At 48.0% G+C, this 21,012-nt stretch overlaps 2 protein-coding genes across 2 annotated transcripts in view; both read right to left on the bottom strand.

Annotated features, from left to right (window-relative positions):
- Positions 1-634, bottom strand: part of TUFT1 (tuftelin 1) — a 41,637-nt gene extending 41,003 nt beyond the window's left edge. The window contains exon 1 of the mRNA XM_023724617.1: positions 524-634. Within this exon, the coding sequence (XP_023580385.1) occupies positions 524-583 (60 nt within the window). The 5' untranslated portion in view covers positions 584-634. The remainder of the gene's footprint in view (positions 1-523) is intronic.
- Positions 635-2,772: 2,138 nt separating this feature from the next.
- Positions 2,773-21,012, bottom strand: part of CGN (cingulin) — a 31,520-nt gene continuing 13,280 nt past the window's right edge. Inside the window, exons 10-20 of the mRNA XM_004389537.3 lie at positions 13,537-13,746; positions 12,999-13,205; positions 12,172-12,429; positions 9,789-9,959; positions 9,096-9,257; positions 5,782-5,871; positions 5,241-5,324; positions 5,011-5,129; positions 4,585-4,693; positions 3,804-3,967; positions 2,773-3,478 (exon numbers count right to left, since the gene is read on the bottom strand). Of these exons, the coding sequence (XP_004389594.1) occupies positions 3,337-3,478; positions 3,804-3,967; positions 4,585-4,693; positions 5,011-5,129; positions 5,241-5,324; positions 5,782-5,871; positions 9,096-9,257; positions 9,789-9,959; positions 12,172-12,429; positions 12,999-13,205; positions 13,537-13,746 (1,716 nt within the window). The 3' untranslated portion in view covers positions 2,773-3,336. The remainder of the gene's footprint in view (positions 3,479-3,803; positions 3,968-4,584; positions 4,694-5,010; positions 5,130-5,240; positions 5,325-5,781; positions 5,872-9,095; positions 9,258-9,788; positions 9,960-12,171; positions 12,430-12,998; positions 13,206-13,536; positions 13,747-21,012) is intronic.

Consider the following 21,012-nt stretch of genomic DNA (forward strand, 5'->3'; position numbering starts at 1 on the left):
TGAGCGGAGGAAGGACCCCAGGCTGGAAGCCACAGCGAAACGCAGCGTCCTGGGCCACCTCGGCGTGGGTTGCGTCCTATCGCTCCCCACACGTCCCCCATCCTCCAGTCCACACAGGAAAAGCCCCAGCATTTCACCCTCTACCCATGGTTCCCGTTCTTGGTCCCCCTAAGCACCACCGCTGAGGTCACCGGGCCCCCAGGGCAGCCTCGCCCCTCTCCGGGGCACCGCGCCCACAGGAGCGCGCAGACGCCGTCCCTGAGCTCACGCCCCGACGGCCCCATCTACTCCGCACACGACGCCCCAGGGTCCCGCGGCCCCACGGCTGAGGTGATCGACGACGTGCACCGGCGCCCAGTCCCGGCTAGGGCAGGGACGCCCTCGAGCCTCAAAAGAGTCTCCGTCCCGCGACTCCCCGGAAACCCCGCCGCCGCCGCCGCGGGGCGTCAGATCGCGCCGAGTGGGGCACGGGGCGGCGGAATTAGAAAGCGGGGACACCAACGGTGTGGCCGCTTGTTCTCACCGCGGTCTGCCCCTCCGGGTACACGTCCACCAGGGTACACCAGTTCCGCGTCCCGTTCATCTTCTTTCCGGGGGCGCAGCACGGACAAACCCTCGGCCCTGCGCACCGGCTCCTACTAGGCGGCCGCGCGCGGAACCGCCCCAGGTACAGACGTGTCAGGGGCGGGGACTGGAAATAGGCCACGCCCCACGGCGCCATTCACCAATGAGAATGGCCTAATGAGCGGGATGGGCGGGGCCAGGAGGCTTCAGGATCCGTCCCATCGACCCTCGCTCAGATTTGCATAAAGGTGAGGCTTTGGCGCTACCTGGGGCTGCTTAACTGAACATTTTGTCTGGCGTGTATGCTTGTATCTCAAAACGCTCATTAGGCCTGCTGACTCCTTTCAACCCCAAGATCAGTGCTGGTCCGAGGGAATCACTCTGCCCCTAGGGGATGCGTTAGAGCCTGCAGCAGCTTTCATACAAGCTCTTTTCCCTATATACAGACCAGTCTGTAGTTTTGTGGAGCTGAACAAAGCTTTCCTCCACCGTGGAATTGCAGACACCAAGGGGCCAGCTCACACAGACTGGCCTAAGCCTGTCTGGCCCGTGCCCTTCCCTGGAAGGAAGCCCAGGCCAAAGTCAAAGCCAGCTTGGCTCTGGGTGGGGCTCGTTTGGCAGAAGCCATTGTACCAAAGCTGCCCTTATATGGTTGCAAGAGGCGGGACGTGTTGCCTTAAAAGGAATTCGTGTGCTTGAGAAATTGATGAGCCTCAACTTCTCTATTGCATTCGCTCCCAAGCCAGGCTGGCATCTTGGGGGCCTGGAAGAGAGGGTTGGCCAAGCAGGACCTCGGAGACTTTTCATAGCCCAGCTGCTCTAGGCAGGTGGCTGCTCCACTGGGCAATGGTCCACCTGGACAGCAGGCAGAATACCTTGGGAGGTCTGGCCCACTCCAGGATGGACAGTACTCCTATACCTGGCCATAAGCTCTGTGGACAACTGGCTCCCTCTTCAACACAAGGGCAGGGACGGCAGAACTTCCCTATCTCAGGTAGGGACTGGGTCCCATGCCAGGCAGGAATGGGTGAGGATCTTTGTAGCTAGGAAGTGAACACTGGGCATACCCCCATGACCCAAGGGAATAAAATTCAGTTCTGATGCTTCCCTCTAATCCTCAAAGGCATTTCCTGGCCTTGATATTCCCATATTCCCAGAGGGTTGTCCCACAGAGAATGAGACTGCTTGCTGTAAACACTTCTGGTTCCCTAGGTTCCAGGTCCCACCTGATCTGTTGGGAAGGGTCTCTGAAAAGGTTAGTGAGATGAAGACAACTCCAGCTTCAGCCTCTAAGCTGTACAGTTACAACGGCTTCTGCATAAAACCTTCTTTGGACCGCCAAAGAAGCCAGGGGAAAAAATGAGAAGACAAACCAAGGATTTCAGTATTGATATATAATTTTAATATTTAATTTAAAATGAAATCAAAGCTGGGTTGGATTGAGAGAATGTCTGATTTGCAGAAGAACAGAGAATTTTTTAAATCATGAATTTACAGGTCATTGGGGAGGGCAGCCTTCTTCCTCTGGCCAGCTCCCTCCAGAGCCTGCTGAAGAAATGAGAGGTGAATCATCCCCATTACCTCCTCCCCACCAGGGCTTGGCTCTCCCCAAAATCCAAAGGAGAAATAAAGCCTCCATTGCCTCTTTCCATTTCTACCTCCCAGCCCCAGGCAGGAAGCCCTGAATCAGGGCCAAGGTCCTGAGAAAATGAGGGTCCCTGGTTCCCCACCGAGGTGGGGTGCACTTGGTCAGGACAGGCACAGTGAAGGCCATAGGGATTAAGACCTTTGGGTTCTGAACTTGTACAGACAGTTGGCAGGGTTCCCACTAGTAACTACCTTGTAACCACATCCATAGTTGCAGAGAAGGGAGTGGAAGGACAGAAACCCTGAGCACAACCAGGCCCCGCCCCTGCAACCTGATCACAGCCCTACCAAAGTCCCCCTCCCAGGGGTCAGCAGTAGAGAAGCTAGTGGCTCTCCCCACCAGTCACTGGGGCAGCAGGGAAGGCTGACGGCCCCGGTTGTAGAAAGGCTGGTCTTTGGAGAGGTATGAATGTGCAGGTGTGAAAGGCAAGACGCACGTCCTTATCTCCTCACCTGGCTAAGGCACTGAGACGCAAGAAGGCAGGCAGGAATGGTAAGATGGGAAGGAGAGAAGTAGGAATGGTAAGATGGGAAGGAGTCCCTTGGATGTGCCGGCGTGGGAGGAAGTGGCGGGGTACAGGGACCACCTCGTGGACCCCCAACTGTGCAAAGAGGAGCGTGTGTTAAGTTGGCAGAGCCACGCCAGCATGTCCACTACCCATGATGCCCACCTCCATCCTCCTCCAGAGTGGGAGGAACATGGGTTTCGGGAGTCGGAAGCAGAATCGCAGAGGGGATTTCCCTGAGCCTTAGGATTAGAGCTGAAGAGATACAGCTTTATATACATGGCAATGTCTATCCCTTCTTATCCTGCTCAGTCCTCCTCTGCCTATATGCCCACCATCCTTCCACGAGGGAGAAGAGGGAAGGGTCGACAAATAAGGGAAGGACTCGGTTGGCCTAAAATACCCACCCCTCCAAAGGAAAGGGCAAGTCCATCTATCAGCTTAGCTCTGATGCCTTTTCACCGCCATCACTCAGACGCCTCCTGTCTCAGGTCTGAATAACTGGGTCATCGAGAGGAATGAGGACTCCAGGGCTGGGCAAGGCACAGCAAGACAGGGCGGAGCGGGGCTGGCCAGGATAGGCCTTGAGCCTGGTTTCTGGGCCTTGGCGGAGCATGAGCTAACAGGAGCTGGTCTGCAGGTTGCTCTCCGTAAGCAGAGACGCAATAGATGTGGGGTCATAGACACTGTCGAATTCCTCATCTGAGCTCAGTCCTTCGTGTCTGAGGGCTGACTCAGCAGCTGAGCGAGATGCTTTGCGCCTGAGTCAGAGAGAGAGGAACACTTGTAAGGGAAGGGAAAAGAAGACTTGAGACAGCCACCAGCCATTCTTTTCATGCTAAGGAAACTCTAATTCTCCTAAGGCCTAAAGCTACTTACAGGAACCCCTACTAATCAGAGATTTGGGGAGACGGGATGTACAGGACGGGGCCGAGATACTGAGAGGTAATCCTACTGACTTCGAGCCAGGAATAGGTGACTATCTGCAAAGTCCCTTCTTAAGGAGATTCTCCTTATCCAGCTCAGGAGAGTCCACTCCCTTGCTGCTCCACTGTCTACAGAGCAGAGGCAAAGGGCGGCCCATACCAGGAGTCCTTCTCCAGGGTTTTGATCCGGGCCTGGAGCTGTTCATTGACCTCATGCTGCTCCTCCAGCTCACGCTGGACCTTCTTCCTCAGGCTGTCCAGACGCTCGATCTCCTCTTCCGCTTCATCCACCTGCCGCTTGAGGGCCTTCACCCGCAAGCTTAGCTGGGCAGGACACCAAGTCCCCACATTAGAAAAGCATCTGCTACCACAGCCTGGGCCCCTCCCCCGAAACAATCTTGACCAGGGATTACTGTCCCTGGAAAGTGTTCTGACCCCAGGCGAGCTCTCTAACCTCTCTGTTCCTCAGTGTCCTCATCTGGAAAACAAGATAACAAATGGACTCAGCTCATAGGGTTGTCTTAAGGATTAAATGAGCTCATCCACTTAGAAAGAGCACTCAATACACGTGCTTACTGTGACTATTCTGGCCCAATTTTGTTCCTGGGTGGTATAAAGAGTTAACGTGCTTGGCTGCTAACAAAAAGGTTGAAGCCCACCCAGAGGGGCCTCAGAAGAAAGGCCTGGTAATCTACTTCCGAAAAATCAACCATTGAAAACCCTAGGGAACACGGTTTTCCTCTGACACACGTGGGGGCGCTGTAAATTGGAATCAACTCAACAGCAGAGCCACTCCTTTCGATCTAATCTCCCTGTCCTTATAAAAAAAAGTCTAAGTTAAGTTTGGAAGACACGGAGGACGGGGGCCGCCCTTGCCTTCGAGCAAATACGTAACATGCACTTGCCACGCGGCCGCTTGGCCCCCCGGGCCGTGTGCTTACCTGGTCTTTCTGATCATTGACATGTTGCCGCTCGTCATCAATCTGGAGAGACAGCTCTTTAACTCTCCGCTCCAGTTTTCGGTTGGTGGACTGCAGAACTGACTTCTCCCTAAGGCAGGGGGTAGGGAGATGTCCATGGCTGATGCCATTTCTAAGGGAATCCTCCCCTGGTCCCTACTGCCTCCAGGGATTCCCCTCAGTCCTGGGCCGCACCAAGAGCCCGGGGAGGATCCAGGTAGATCAAAGAACTGAGGAGACAGAGGTCATTCCGATTTCAGAATTTCTACAGCTCTCTCTGCTTTCTATCAAGAGATCAGGCCAGGCTGGCCACATCTGAGGTGGAGGGCAGAAGGAGCCCTGAAGGAAAAGAACGCAGAGGGAAGGAGGGAGGGAAGGAGGAAGGAAAGGAGGACAAGCTCCTGTCACCTCTCCTCGGCCTGCAGCCGCGCCTGCAACTCCTGATTCTGGGACTCAAGCTGAGAAAGGCTGGCGCTGGGCTTCTGGAAGCCTTCTGAGCTGGCCAACCGGTTCTTCAAGTCCTTGTTCTGGGAGGACAGGAAGGCTCCACGGTCAGTGCTCCCTTCCCAGTCCCTTCCCTGGTCATTGTACCTGCCTGCTGGGGTCTACCCCCGAGACTCCCCAGCCCTCCCCCTCACCTGTCTCTCCAGGGAGATTTTGTCACACTCCAGGTCCTGGCGAGCGGACCTCTCATTCATGAGCTCTGTCCTCAGCTGGTCCACCTAGCGGGGACAGATAAGGGGAACCAGACTTGGGGAGGCTAAAGAGGAACCCGCAAGCTGAACCAAGTGAAGCAGAGTACCTGTGGGAGGGTCTCTGAACCCTGAGTCCCAGAAATTCCCAGCCTATAAAACTGGGAGGAGCCTTAAGAAGAGCACCTCCACAGTCCCACCAGGAACTAGCACCCCTTCTGAGCCAAAGCAGCCCCCACTCAGGCCAGAGCGCAGCCCAGGCCACCAGGACTCCTTCCTCCTCTCGAATTCTTGGCTTCCTCCCACGTGAGAAAGCCTGCCAGCCCTTCCCGAAGCAGACGAGACCCTGAAGTAGAACCATGTACGGGTTCTGCAGCCCAAACGCTCCAGATTAGGAAGCATGGGAGGGGAGAGTTGTGTTGAGATGGTAAAGAGGCTGTGAAGTCAGAGACAGGCAGAGATGAGGCTTAGGTAAGGAAGGGGTTACCTGGTCCCGGCCACGATTTACTCGGTCCGTCAACAGCTCCACAGTGTTCTTCTCTTCATCTAACTCTGCCTCTAGCCGGGAGACCTTCTCCTGTAGCAGAGGGACAAAAGGTTAATCCTGCCCCAAATGCCAGACACTGAAATGCCAAACTCAGACAAGGACCCCCTCAAAGGCCAGCCTCCACAGACTTCTCTCTCATCTCCATAAACCTCTTGGTCCTGTCCCTGCCAGGAGCCAACACAGAGCTACTGCCCTCTGCTGGCCAGGTGCCTCATCGAGGGGAAGGATTGAGGCATACTCTGATTAACTACCCTTCGGCAGGAAGACAAACCCCGGAATCCATTCCTCACTGCAGGAGCCCTATTTCCCTAATGGGAAAATAAAGAGAAGCCCAAATGCCCGGGCCAAGGCTAAGGTGGAGAGGATCAGAAACTGAAACACCAGGGTACAGACCGGGGGAGCAAACTCCAGAACCAGGTGGCACCACGTCGAGGTTGAGTATGGACTCTGACAACATGGATGAATCTAGAGGGCATTATGGCTGAGTGAAATAAGTCAATCACAAAAGGACAAATACTGTATGAGACCACTACTATAAAAACTCGTGAAAAGGTTTACACACAAAAAGAAACAGTCTGTGATGGTGATGAGGGAGGGGAGGGGTGGGGAGGGAAAAACACTAACCAGACAACAGATAAGTGGTAACTTTGGTGAAGGGTGAGACAGTACACAATACTGGGGAAGCCAGCACAGCTTGTTCAGGGTAAGGGCATGGAAGCTCCACGGAGGGACCAAATTACTGGGCAGAGGGCTGTGGGGACCACGGTCTCAGGCAACATTTAGCTCAATTGGCATAACAGAGTTTATAAAGAAAATGTTCTACATTCTACTTTGGTGAGTAGCGGCTGGGGTCTTAAAAACCTGTGAGCAGCCATCTAAGATACTCCACTGGTCTCACCCCTTCAGGAGCAAGGGAGAATGAAGAAAACAAGATACAAGGAAAAGATTAGTCCAAAGGACTAATGGACCACAACCACCACAGCCTCCACCAGACTGAGTCCAGTACAACTAGATGGTGCCTGGCTACCACCACTGACCGCTCTGACAGGGATCACAACAGAGGGTCCCAGACAGAGCTGGAGAAAAATGTAGAACAAAATTCTAACGCACAAAAAAAGACCAGACTTACTGGCCTGACAGAGACTGGAGAAACCCCGAGAGTATGGCCCCTGGACACCCTTTTAGCTCAGTAATGAAGTCACTCCAGAGGTTCACCCTTCAGCCAACGATCAGACAGACCCATAAAACAAAATGAGACTAATGGGGCACAACAGTCCAGGGACAAGGACTAGAAGCCAGGAGGCGACAGGAAAGCTGGTAATAGGGAACCCAAGGTGGAGAAGGGACAGTGTTGACATGTTGTGGGGTTGTTAACCAATGTCATAAAACAATACGTGTACTAACTGTTTAACGAGAAGCTAGTTCATTCTGTAAACCTTCATCTAATGTACAACGGCAACAAGCACCAACTCCTGGGACAGGGCTCACAACAGAGGGTCCCAGGCAGAGCAGGAGAAAAATGCAGAACAAAATCCAAACTCACAAAAAAGACCAGTCTTACTGGTTTGACAGAAACTGGAGAAACACCAAGAGTATGGCCACTGGACACCCTTTTAACTCAGTGCTGAAGTCACTCCTGAGGTTCACCCTTTAGTCAAAGATTAGACAGGCCCATCAAACAAACAATAATACACGTAGTTCAACCACATCTACGAGACTAAATGGGCACACAGCCCAGGGGCAAGGACGAGAAGGCAGGAGGGGGCAGGAAAGCTGGACCAATGGAAATGGGGAACCCAAGGTCGAGAAGGGGAGAGTGTTGGCATGTTGCAGGGTTGGCAACCCATGTCACAAACCAATATGTGTGTTAATTGTTTAATGAGAAACTAATTTGCTCCGTAAACCTTCATCTAAAGCACAACTTAAAAAAAAAAAAAAAGAGTACAGACTCGGGGGCCAGACTGCCTGGGTTTGAAATTCAGATCCACCACTTGCTAGCAGTGTGACCGTGGACAAATCACCTAACCTGTCTGTGCCTCAGTCTTCCTCATCTGTACAATGGAGAAAACAAGAGTACCTTTTTCACAGGGTCATTCTGAGAATTAAGCGAGTCTTACAGTGCCTGGCAGAGAGCACGATACATACGTGTTTGCTGCTGCAGCCACCGCTTGCTGTTGGGACTATTACTTATGGCCAAGTACAGCCGAATGGACAGCATTGCTACCTGTAACGAGGCAACCACACCGCTCAGCTCCAGCCAACTGCTGCCAGGCCAGAAACGCAGGGCTGAAAGCTCAGAATCACCGTATTTTTCCAATTTTACAAAAGAAGCCAGAAACCCAATTTTTTTTTTTAATTTGACTTCATATTTCACGAAATTAACTTCTAATGTTCCTCAGTTTACAAATGTTTTACAAAGTTGTATTTTATTTCATTTTACTTTCTTTTTCTATTTTCATTCTTTTTTTAAATTGTTGGGCTTTAAGTGCAAGTTTACAATTCAAGTTAGTTTCTCATATAAAAATTTATACATACGTTGTTATGTGACCTTAATTGCTCTCCCCATACTGTGACAGCACACTCCTTCTTTCCACCCCGGATTTCCCGTGTCCATTCAGCCAGCTCCTGACCCTCTCTGCCTTCTCATCTCACCTCCAGACAGAAGCTGCCCATTTAGTCTCATGGATCTACTTGAGCTAAGAAGCACACTCTTCACGAGTATCATTTTATGTCCCACAGTCCAGTCCAATCTTTGTCTGAAGAGTTGGCCACAGGAATGGCTTTAGTTCTGGGTTGACAGAGAGTCCAGGGGCGATGTCTTCTGGGGTCCCTCCAGTCTCAATCAAACCATTAAGTCTGGTCTTTTTACCAGAATTTGAATTCTGCACCCCACTTTTCTCCTGCTCCATCAGGGACTCTCTGTTGTGTTCCCTGTCAGGACGGTCATTGTGGTAGCCGGGCACCATCTAGTTCTTTTGGTCTCAGGCTGATGGAGTCTCTGGTTTATGTGACCCTCAAAAAACCCAATTTTTTATGTGGAATCTGTAAATTTCTCAACATCGGCAACTGATGCCAAGTTGTTAAAAACACTGCAGACAAACAAAACCCATCAGCTGTGGGCTGCCAGTTTTCAATCCCTAGTACAGAAGGAGGCTTGGAGCGTCCTGATTCCTTCCCCCACAGAGGTCCCCCCTCTGCAGGACATGAACACTCTCCCTCTCCACCCCCCACAGCCCACCCTTCAACGTCCTCACCTCAAGGCCCTTCAGCTGCCGAGCCCTGTCGTCCTGGGAGCGCTTCTTGTTCTCTGCCTCCTGTTCCAGGCCCTGCAGCCGCTGGGCCAGCAGCTCTTTGTCCAGCTGGGCCGTGTCCCGCTCGGCCTGGGATTCCTGCAGCACCTGCCGCAGCCTCTGGGTCTGAGCAAAGGGAAGAAAGCAAGAAGGCAGGCAGAGTGAAGAAGAAGGTGAGAGGTGAGGACCCCGCCCCGCGGGGAGGAAGATCTTATCGCTGACATTCTTCAGAATCGGCAGAGCGTGCAGATAACAAAAAGCAGACCAAGTTTTAGTTCAGAAACTCTCTGCGTAGACTGGAACCGCCTGGGGAGGTTTTAAACCTACTGATCCCGGACCCCAGAGACGATGACCTGAATGGCGCTGGAGACAGCTTGGCCCCTGAGACTTTTCAGATCTTCCCAGGTGACTCTAATGTGCAGCAGACTTTGAGAATCACTGCTCTACAGACGATGCGCCCCCTATTTTCTGTACCCAGCGTGGGCCAGTCCCCCCACCATCCCCCACTTTAGTTTATCATTGCCAGCAGACCTAAACCTGGGCCCCAGGACACCCTGGCCACAGACTCAGCTAAGAGGCAATGGGTGACCTCTTCAAACCAAGGACACTGGATGGTTGCCACCCTCCTGCCACTTAGGGGTGATCTTGAGCTCCTACCTCATCCTGAAGCCGGCTCAGCCCCCCAGAGGCCTTCTCCACCTCACTGGCCCAATCCTTGGCCTGGCGCTGGGCATCTGCCACCTCCCGCCGGGCCTTCTCTTTGTAATCCTCCAGCTGGGCCTGGAGCTGCTGCAGGGCCTGCTTGGAGCCCTCCCCAGTCTGCTCCAGCTGAGGTGCAGAGAGAAGAGAGGTCTCAGCACTGCATCTCTGTAACAGATGCCTCTGTCCCTTCTGCACACACACATGCCAAGACATTCCCAGAGCCCCCACCCTACTTTCCTGGACCTAGGTCTCTAATGCGGTGGTTAGGAGCATACAGACTGCCTGGGTTTGAATCCTGGCTCCACCACTTACTAACTGTGTGACCACAGGCAAGGGACTTATCCTCTCGGGGCCTCAGCCCTCCGTCTGTAAAATGGATATCAACAATGGCTACTTCACGAGGTTGCTGTGCTAATTGCATTAGTTAATTAGATTACATAAAGGACTTACCACGGAGCCTGACGCACGTAAACCTTAAACTACCATATTTCAGCAAACCTAAGATGCCAATAATTGTAAGATATACCACCAAGAAAGAAAAACGCGCCCACTGAACCATGACAGACCATCCATCATCAGACATAACCCAATTTCAGAGACGATAAAATGTGCATTTTATGGGCAGCTCCTGTCCGGAGGCGAGATGGGAAGGCAGAGAGGGTCAGGAGCTGGTTGAATGGACATGGGAAATCCAGGCTGGAAAGGAGGAGTGTGCTGTCACAGTACAGGGAGAGCAACTAGGGTCACATAACAATGTACGTATAAATTTTTGTGTGAGAGACTAACTTGAACTGTAAACTTTCACTTAAAGCACAGTAAAAAGAAAAAAAAAAAGGACAAATATTATATGACCTCACTTATATAAAAAAATAAGAACAGGTAAATGTATAGAGACCAAAGTTTCTTAGTGGTTACCAGGGGCGGGAGAGAGTTACTGCTGATGGAGTACTGACTTTCAGTTTACCATAATGGAAAAATCGCATTGATTAAGGGAAGGGTTGCACAGATGATTAACATTATCGCGGTCACTAAGTTGTACACCTGTAAAAAGTTGAATTGGCAAAAGCTGTGTGATAGATATATTTACAAAAATGAAAAAAAAAAAGAGTAGCTGCTGAGGTGACCTTATGGGATTTGATTCCTTGCTTTGAAGGTTTAGGGTCATGGTTTCATGGGACATCCCAGTTAACTGGCCTAATAACATGCTTAGTGCTTCTGCTCTACCTTCAATGTGTAGTGCCTGGGGTCTTTAAAGCTTGCAAGCAGCCATCCAAGGCACAACAATTGGCTTCTATTTGTCTGGAGCAACAGACGAAGAAAGAGAGTCGGGAATAGGAGGAGGATATGGAATGTGTAGCTAACTGCCCCCATGAACAACTGTCTCCTCTGCCATGAAACCAGAAGAAGTGGATGGTGCCCATCTACCATTACTGAACATTTTGATCAGAGATTCTATAGAAGAATCTTGATCAAAAGGGGGAAAATGTAGAACAGAATTACAAATTTTCAAGGATTCTAGACTCTCTGGAGCCATGGAGGCTGGGAGAACTCTTGAAACTACTGCCCTGAGACAATCTTTAAAATTTAAACCAAAAATATCCCCTGAAGTCTTCTTAAAACCAAACAATAGTTTAGCTTAGCTAGCAAAGAATGTATGCCTTGAGCATGGGCTCTTTTAAGACTATCTATATGGGATCAAATTGACAACTGCAACTGGAAAGATCAGACAGGAACCGTAAGGGGCGGTGAGTTTATGTTAATGGGGGAAGAACAGCTCAGGAAAGGAGGGTGAGAATGGTCACATACCTCAAAGAATGTGATCAATGTCACTGAACTATACACGTAAAAACTGTTGAACTGGTGTACATTCTGCCATGTACATTCTCAACAACAAAAAAAATAAATTATTTTTTAAAAAATGAAAAAAAATGTGCATTTTAGAATTGATGAAATAGTTTCTTCTTATTTTATAAAGCGATTGGGAAGAGAACCTCACCCCCAAAATGCACCTTATTTCCCTTTCTTCCTGTCTCCCTCCCCTCCCCGAAAGATGAAATTCTATCAGTGAAGATTCACACGTTTAGGGCTTCAAAGTGATAAATATCCCTCCCAGGAGGGATTCTCTCAGCACCAAGACCATAAAGGATGTGAGGGACAGTCAAAACCAAGGAAGAGAGGGAGGAAGGATGTCACTCCTTGGAAATTTGACCGTGGCCACCTCAGCAATGAATGTCAGAAAGCAAACGGCACAGTTCGGGGTTGCCCCATCCACGCCCCCCCAGCCAAGCTTCTGTATGAGCTGAGTCTCTTCCTAAGAGCCTGCCGCCCCGTGCCCCACCTCCTTGTTCAGTCTGTCCACGGTCCTGTCCAGCAGACGCTTCTGCTCCTCCAGCTCCGCCTTGTCCCGCCGGAGTGCCTCGCGCTGCTTCCCCTCATCCTCTAGGGCCTGGCTCAGCGCCTGCCGCTCCTGCCCCAGGCGGGCCAGCCCCCGCTGGGCCTCCTCCAGCCGGGCCTCCAGTGCCCGCTTGGCTGCTGCCAGGCTCCCTTCTTCTTCCTGAGCTGTGTCCAGGGCCTCTTCGAGCCGCTGCTTCTCTGCCTGAGAGGGAGGAGGTGGGAAAGAGGGGTCAGACTGCAAGGAGACAAAGCTGGGGTTCACGCATCTGGAGGTGAGGAGGAGGAGGAGTCGGCCCTGGGTGGTACAAACAATTAACGTGCTTGGCTGCTAACTGAAAGGCTGGCATTTCAAGTCTACCTAGAGGTGCCTTGGAAGAAATGCCTGGCAATCTACTTCTGAAAAAAAATCAGCTTTCGAAAACCCTATGGAGCACAATTTTACTCTGACACACGTGGGGTGGTCATGAGTCAGAATCAACTTGAGTGTACTGGTTAACTGGTTAGGTGGAAGAGGGGAGGTATCTGTGGGCAGTGAAAACAGGCTCAGAGGAGCCAGTAAAGAAACGAAGACGCAGCGAGCAGGCAAAGGGTAGGAGGGAGGGAAAACGCTAGTGAAGGGCTGAAACACGCACACCGGTGCCCGCTGGGGAATAAACCCAAGGTTCAACGCAGGGTTTGGGGAGGCAGAACAGAAGCTCGCTGAGGACAGAATAAAATGGACGGCAGAGCATTCAGCCAGAGGAAGCCAGCAATGGCAGCAGAAGCACTGACCTCCATCCGCTGCACCTTGTCGCGGAGTCGCGCCTCCACCGCTTCCCTGCCCTCCCCCAGGCCTCGCGCCTCCTTCAGCTGCTGCTCCAGACCCAGGATGCGCCGTCGGAACTCGTCGTTTTCCTCCTGGGTCTCCCGAAGCGTTGTTTCCACTGCTGCCCGACGCTGCCCCAGCACTGCGGCTTCTGCCTCCGCTGCCATCTTAGCCTGCGGGCGGGTCACAAAGCGGCGGCTCAGACCCTAGGGAGCGGGGTCGTTGCTACACCCAGGAGAGCGCCCACCAGAACGAGAGCTTAAAGAAGCTAGTGCCACCAGCCAGAGGCCTCCCTGAGAAGCCCACCCCTACAGAGATGCCGTGGGTGCCGCCAGCCACAGCCACCTCCCCTACTGCCAAATCCTGGCTGGTTTTAACCACACGCTTTGGACCAAGGATCTGGTCGGTACGTACCCATGACAGGTAACTTCCACGCCCTCTGGCTCCTCAGCCCTCCAGACCCCTCAGCCTCCACCTCCTACGCCCCATGCCCACTCCCCTTGCCTTGGAAGCCTCTTCACAGTCCTGTCTCAGCTGCTGGAGGGTCTTCTGTAGCTGTAGGTTCTGCTGGTCCAGCTCCTGGACTCGATCAGCCTCGACCCTCAGGACACCCAGCTGCTTCTCCAATTCCCTCTGGCGGTGTCGCCCAGCCATCTCCTGGCTCCGCTGCTCTGCCTGCAGCTCCTTAAACTCCTCCTGTGTCTGGTGCAGCTCCTAGAATGGAAGCGGCCTGGTGACAGGACAAAGAGAGCCAGACTGGGGTACCAGAGTCCTGCATTCACCTGGCCTGGTTCTTTAAAATCGCAGAAGAACCTCTGGCTCCTGCTGCTTAATAGAGGGATCTCAGGATTAACAATTAAAGAAGTAGCTAGATTTTTGCTTAATCAAAGAAGCCAGGCTCACAAAAAGGGCCACATACTGTATGATTCTATTCAGATGACATTCTTGAAAAGTAGAACAATTCAGCAGATACCAGGGGCCAGGCCAGAGAGGGCTGGCTACAGAGGGGCAGTGGGAGGTAATTTTTGGGGGGTGATGGAACTACTCTGTATGTTGATTTTGGTGGTGGATACACAGTTCTATGCATTTGTCAAAACCCACAGAACTATACGCCACTCAGAGTGAATTTTATCATATACACATTAAAAAAAAAAAAAAGGAGCTGGTTCTACCTTGGGATCAAGAGCTCTGAGGCGCAGAACGTTGGCCGGCAGCCCTGTAATGCCATCATCCCCTGCTATGTTCAAATCCGCTGAGTGTGGACCAAGCACCAGTACTGTGACAGATACCACAGGAGACACAGAGAAGGTATCCATGGGGCCCAGACTTTCAGATCATATAATCTAGTAGGGGCCAGAAGTCTAATAGAAATAATGAAGAATGAGTAACAGAACTACTCAAATGCAAAGTGAACAAATACAGACTCTAATCACGGAGTTCAAAGGAGGGAGAGAACTTGTGCTGGGAAAAGCTTCAAGGTCAAGAGCACACCACTGGGCCTGGGCAGATGGATGGGTAAGGTCAGGCAGAAAGTGGTAGAGGAAGGGCGTTCCAGGTAGAGGGAGTTACCCAAGTGGAAGAGGGAGGCAGAAATCTGCGTGGTATATGTGCTGTGCATAAATGTAGGATTGCATAAACATGGCTCATCCTTAATAAGTTAAAAACTAGAGACATTAAGATTTCCCTGGAGACTGAAATACCAAAATCACATGGATTAAAGCAGTGGTTTTCAATCCTAGCTGGACATCAAAACCGAACGATATGATATCTCTGAGACTTGCTTCAAAAATTATGGGGACTCAATAGATGGATCCTGATCAAAAAGAGGAAAAATGTGGGACAGAATTTTAAATTCTTATAGAATCCAGACTTACTGGACCTATTGGGACTGGGGGGACCCCTGAATCTACTGCCCTGAGATAATCTTTAAGCCTTGAACCAAAACTATCCCATGAAGTCATCTTTAAACAACGGTTTAGCTCAACTAGTAAAGATGTTCACCTTGAGCAGTGCACCTTTAAAGAATTACCTACATGAGATCAAATTGACAGCAGTAACTCTAAAACACAGAGAAGAAGTGTAGGGAATAGAGAGTCTAGGTTAATGGTGGTGAAAGAACATGGGTAGAGATAGGGAGAATGGTGACACAATGCAAAGAATGTAACCAATGTTGAACTGCGCAAACAGAAAATGTTAATGGATGTGTTTTGTTGCGTATATTTTCACCAAAAAACAAACCAAAAAAAAAAAAAAAATGGAGAGAGAAAATTAGCGAAACCAAAAACGGGTTCTTAGAAAAGATCAGCAACAAAACTGACAAACCTTTAGCTAGACTGATCATGAAAAAAAAAAGATGCAAATATCTAAAATCAGAAATGAAAATGGGGACATTACAACCAACCCTACAGACATAAAAAGGGTCATGAAAATACTATGAACAACTGTATGCCAACAAATTAGATAATAAAGATGAAACGGACAAATTCCTAGAAAGACACAAAACTACCAAAACTAGATCAAGAAGAAATAGAGAATCTGAACAGATTTATAAATGAAGAGACTGAATTGGCAATCAAAAAACCTCCCACAAAGAAAAGCCCAGAACCACATGGCTTCAATGGCAATTTTTACCAAATGTTTAAAGAAGAATTAACACCAATCCTTCTCAAACTCTTCCCAAAAATAAAAGAGGAGGAAACACTTCCTAACTCATTTTATGAGGCCAGTATTACTCTGATACCAAAGCCAGACAAACATATCACAAGAAAAGGACACTACAGACTAATAACCCTTAGGAATATAAATGCGAAAATCCTCAGCAAAAGGCTAGCAAACCAAATGCAGCAGCATAGTAAAAGGATTATACACCATAACCAAGTAGGATTAATTCCAGGAATGCAAGTGTGATTCAACATGCAAAAATTAATCAATGTAATACACCATACTATTAGAATGAAGAGAAAAAAAAACACACATGGTCATCTTAATTGATGCAGGAACAGCATTTCACAAAATCCAACACCCTTTCATGATAAAAAACACTAGGAAAAGAAGAGAATTTCCTCAAACTGATAAAGGGCATCTGTGAAAAGCCACATCCAGATCATACTTAACGGTGAATGACTGCAAGCTTTCCCCACAGTACAGTGTGGGACTGACATAGATCAATGGAACAGAATTGAGGGTCCTGAAATAAAGCCATAAATGATTTCTAACAAGGGTGCCAAATCCATTAAGTGAAGAAATAATCTCTTCAGCAAATGGTGCTGGGACAACTGGATAGCCACATGCAAAAACATTAAATTGGACCCCTACCTCACACCAAATACAAAAATTAACTCAAAATGGATCAAAGAGGGTGGGGCCAAGATGGTGGAGTACTTAGATGCTTCCAGTGGACCCACTTACAACAAAGACCCGAAAAAACAAGTGAATCGATTATATATGGCAATCTGGGAGCCCTGAACATCAAAGGTAGAGTTGAGGAACTGGACTGAGTGGCAGGGGGATGGAGAGACAGTTTGGAAGCAGTGAGGAGTTGCCAGACCTGACCTGGCGAGAGCCTGAGCCCTTCAGGCCTGATCAGCTCATGGGTGAGCGGTGAGGCAGGCAAGCAGCAGTGCTCGGGAGGTGTATTCCACACCAGGAGAGACCCAGCGGCAGAGAGTCTACTCGGCCACCCAGAACCAGTGAGAAGCAGCCCTCAATCGGTGAAAGATAAGTACTTGAGTACGGCCTACCGTGTGGATCAAAAATACCCCGAGAGAAAAACCTCTCTCCCATTTACCTCCCCGCTCCCTGCTCTGCACTGGGTCCAGGACCGGCTTCAGCAACTGCCAGGTCCCCTGGGCCAGAAGTAGGATCTGTCACACGCCCGGAGCCATTCTCCCTGCCTTGGAGAGTGAACAAATTAACAAACAGGGTAAAAAAGAAACTGCCAGTTCCCCTAAGCAAGAAACCCAGGGTAGGCACAGCTCCTTTGCCTAGACACAGACATAAGGGATCCACGGACTTTGAGTGCCTTTCCCCCTGTACAGACTTGTGTGGGCACATTTCAACAGTGTAAGCCCTCATTACCACAGCACAATAGGGTATATACTGGAAGTCTAACTTCAACTGTTTCAGCTGTGAAGTGGCAGTTTCTTGACATTTGACACTGCTCTGCCCATTAAGCAGGGTCTTCACCTACCCACATCAGGGACCTGAGGACTGGTGGCTCCACCTAGCCACCTGTGATAGGGGCCCAAGGATAAGGGATGCCCCCAGGCCTTATAGACAACAGCATAAGATGCTCATAGTCCGGCTGCAAAACCCACCCACCTACGCGCGCTAAGAAACAGGGACACGCCTTCCTCCTGGACACACTGGGGCAGCCATAAGCCCCGTCTTGCTCAGAGTGTGTCCCCCTGCTGCAGCCAGATGCCCATGTGTACACCAATCACCCATGCCTGTCTAGGACTGTAAATGAGAACCTACACCACACACTTGGTGGCTACCTACCTGGACACCTGAGCTGAATCCGTACGGGAGGAGTGGGTGGACTCCTGAGCTCACATACCTACTAACAGATCTAACCACCTGGTGACAGGACATTAGAGCTTCAAAGGTGCCAATAATCAAAATAGCCCATACAAGCAGCCCACTTGGGCATATAAAAACAAAACAAGAAGCTAGGACACAGTAAGTAAACATAAAATAAATAAATATAATAACTTATTGATGGCTCAGAGACAACAGTCCATATCAAATCATATAAAGAGGCAATCCATGATGGCTTCAGCAAGCTCCCAAAACAAAGAATCTAGAAATTTTGCAGAGGAGGAAAATTTCTTGGAATTACCAGAAGCAGAATACAAAAGAGTACTGTACAGAACTTTTCAAGAAATTAGAAAGGAAATTCTTCAAAACGCAGAACACGCAATAGAGGAAATTAAAAAGATTAGAGAATAATGTCAAATTTAACAGGCTGCAAGAATCCATAGAGAATCAGCAATCAGAAATCCAGAAGATTAAAAATAAAATGTCAGAATTAGGCAACTCAATAGAAAGTCACAGGAGCAGAACTGAGGAAATGAAAGTCAGAATTAGTGAGATTGAAGATAAAGCACTTGAAACCAACTTATCTGAGGAAAAATCGGATAAAAGGATTTAAAAAAATGAAGAAATCTTAAGAATTATGTGGGACTCTATCAAGAGGAATAACCTATAAGTGATTGGAATACCAGAACGGGGTGGATAACCAAAAATACAGAGAGAATTGTTGAAGATTGGTTGGCAGACAACTTCCCTGATATTGTGAAAGATGACAAGATATCTATCCAAGATGCTCATCGAACCCCACATAACATAGATCCCAAAAAAGAGTCACCAAGACATTATAATATTATAATCAAACTTGCCAAAACCAAAGATAAAGAGAGAATTTTAAGAGTGGCTAGGGATAAACGAAAAGTCATCTACAAAGGAGAGTCAATAAGAATAAGCTTGGACTACTCAGCAGAAAACATCCAGGCAAGAAGGCAATGGGATGACATAAATAAAGCCTTGAAGGAAAAAACTGCCAGTCAAGAATTATATATCCAGCAAAACTGTCTCTCAAATATGACGGCAAAATTAGAGCATTTCCAGATAAAGAGTAGTTTAGGGAATTTGCAAAAACAAAACCAAAATTACAAGAAACTCTAAAGGGAGTCCTCTGGTTAGAAAATCAGTAACATCAGATAACAACCCAAGACTAGAACACAGGACAGAGCAACCAGATATCAACCCAGAAGAGGAAGACACAAAAGTACATCAAAGCTAAAACATTGAAAATAGGGAAACAGATGTCAATATGTAAAAGATAACAACATTAAAACAAACAAAAAAAAACGGACTTAAAAAATGTAGACATAGATTTTGCATATGGACAGGAAGTCAAGGTGATATAAAGAAATAAAAGACTGGTATTAGAAAAATAGCGGTAAATATTAAGGTAACCACAAAGGAAACTAACGATCCTACACATCAAAATAAAAAACAAGAAAAATATAGACTCAGCAAACACAAAATCAACAACAATGAAAAAGATGAAAAGAAAATATATAAAGAAAAACGACTCAGCACAGAAAATTAAGTGGAACAAAGACACTGAAAAAAACGCACAAAAAAAGACATCAAAATGACAGCACTAAACTCATACCTATCAATAATTACACTGAATGTAAACGGACTAAATGCACCAATAGAGACAGAAAGTGGCAGATTAGATTAAAAAAACACAATCCATCTATATGCTGCCTACAAGAGACACACCTTAGACTTAAAGACACAAACAAAAACTCAAAGGATGGAAAAAAATGTATCAAGCAAACAACACTCAAAAAAGAGCAGGAGTGGCAATATTAGTCTCTGACAAAATAGATTTCAAAGTAAAATCCACCACAAAGGACAAGGAAGGACACTATATAATGATTAAAGGGTCAATTCACCAGGAGAACGTAACTGTAATAAATATTTACGCACCCAACGACAGGGCTCCAAAATACGTAAAACAAACTGTAACATCATTTGAAAAGAGAAATAGGAAGCTCTACAACAATGGTAGGAGACTTCAGCACACCACTTTTGGTGAAGAGCAGAACATCCAGAAAGAAGCTCAACAAAGACTCAGAAGAGCTAAATGCTACAATCAACCAACTTGATCTCATAGACATATACCCAACACTCCACCCCGACAACAGCCAAGTACACTTTCTTTTCCAACACACATGGAACAGTCTCCATAACAGACCGCATATTAGGCCATAAAGTAAGCCTTAACAAAATCCAAAGTATTGAAATATTACAAAGCATCTTTTCTGACCATACAGCCATAAAAGTAGAAATCAAACAACAGCAAAACAAAAAAAAAGATCAAACACATGGAAACTGAACAACACCTTGCTCAAAAACTACTAGGTTATAGAAGAAATTAAGGACGGAATAAAGAAATTCATAGAATCAAATGAGAATGAAAACACATCCTGCCAGAACCTTTGGGACACAGCAAAAGCAGTGCTCAGAGGTCAGTTTATAGCAATACATGCACACATCCAAAAAACAGAAAGGGCCATAATCAAAACATTAACCCTACAACTGAAACACGTAGAAGGAGAGCAGCAAAAGAAGCTCTCAGGTGCCAGAAGAAAGGACATAATAAGAATTAGAGCAGAATTAAATGAAATAGAGACTAGAAAAACAATGGAAAGAGTTAACAAGACCAAAAGCTGGTTCTTTGAAAAGATCAACAAAATTGATAAATCACTGGCCAAAATGACAAAAGAAAAACAGGAGAGGAAGCAAATAACCCTTATAAGAAATGAGATGGGTGATATCACAACAGACCCAACTGAAATTAAAAGAATCGTAACAGAATACTACAAAAAATTGTACTCTAACAAATTCAAAAACCTAGAGGAAGTGGACAAATTTCTAGAAACTCACTACCTACCTAAACTAACACAGAGGTAGAACAACTAAAGAAACCCATAACAAAAGAAGAGATTGAAAACGTAATTAAAAAACTCCCAACAAAAAAAGGCCTAGCCCGGATGGCTTCACTGGAGAATTCTACCAAACTTTCAGAGAAAAGATAACACCACTTCTACTGAAGGTATTTCAGAGCATAGAAAAGGATGGAATACTCCCAAACTCCTCCTATGAAGCCAGCATAACCCTGATACCAAAACCCAGGTAAAGATACCACAAAAAAAGAAAATTGCAGACCAGTATCCCTCATGAACATCGACGCAACGATCCTCAACAAAATTCTAGCCAACAGAATTCAACAACATATCAAAAAAATAATTCACCTTGATCACATGTGATATATACCAGGTATGCAGAGATGGTTCAACATTAGAAAAACAATCAATGTAGTCCATCATATAAATAAAACAAAAGACAAGAACCACATGATCTTATCAGTCAATGCAGAAAAGGCATTTGAGAAAGTCCAAC

Source organism: Trichechus manatus, unplaced genomic scaffold, assembly GCF_000243295.1.
Source record: "Trichechus manatus latirostris isolate Lorelei unplaced genomic scaffold, TriManLat1.0 scaffold00250, whole genome shotgun sequence".
NCBI lineage: Eukaryota > Metazoa > Chordata > Mammalia > Sirenia > Trichechidae > Trichechus > Trichechus manatus.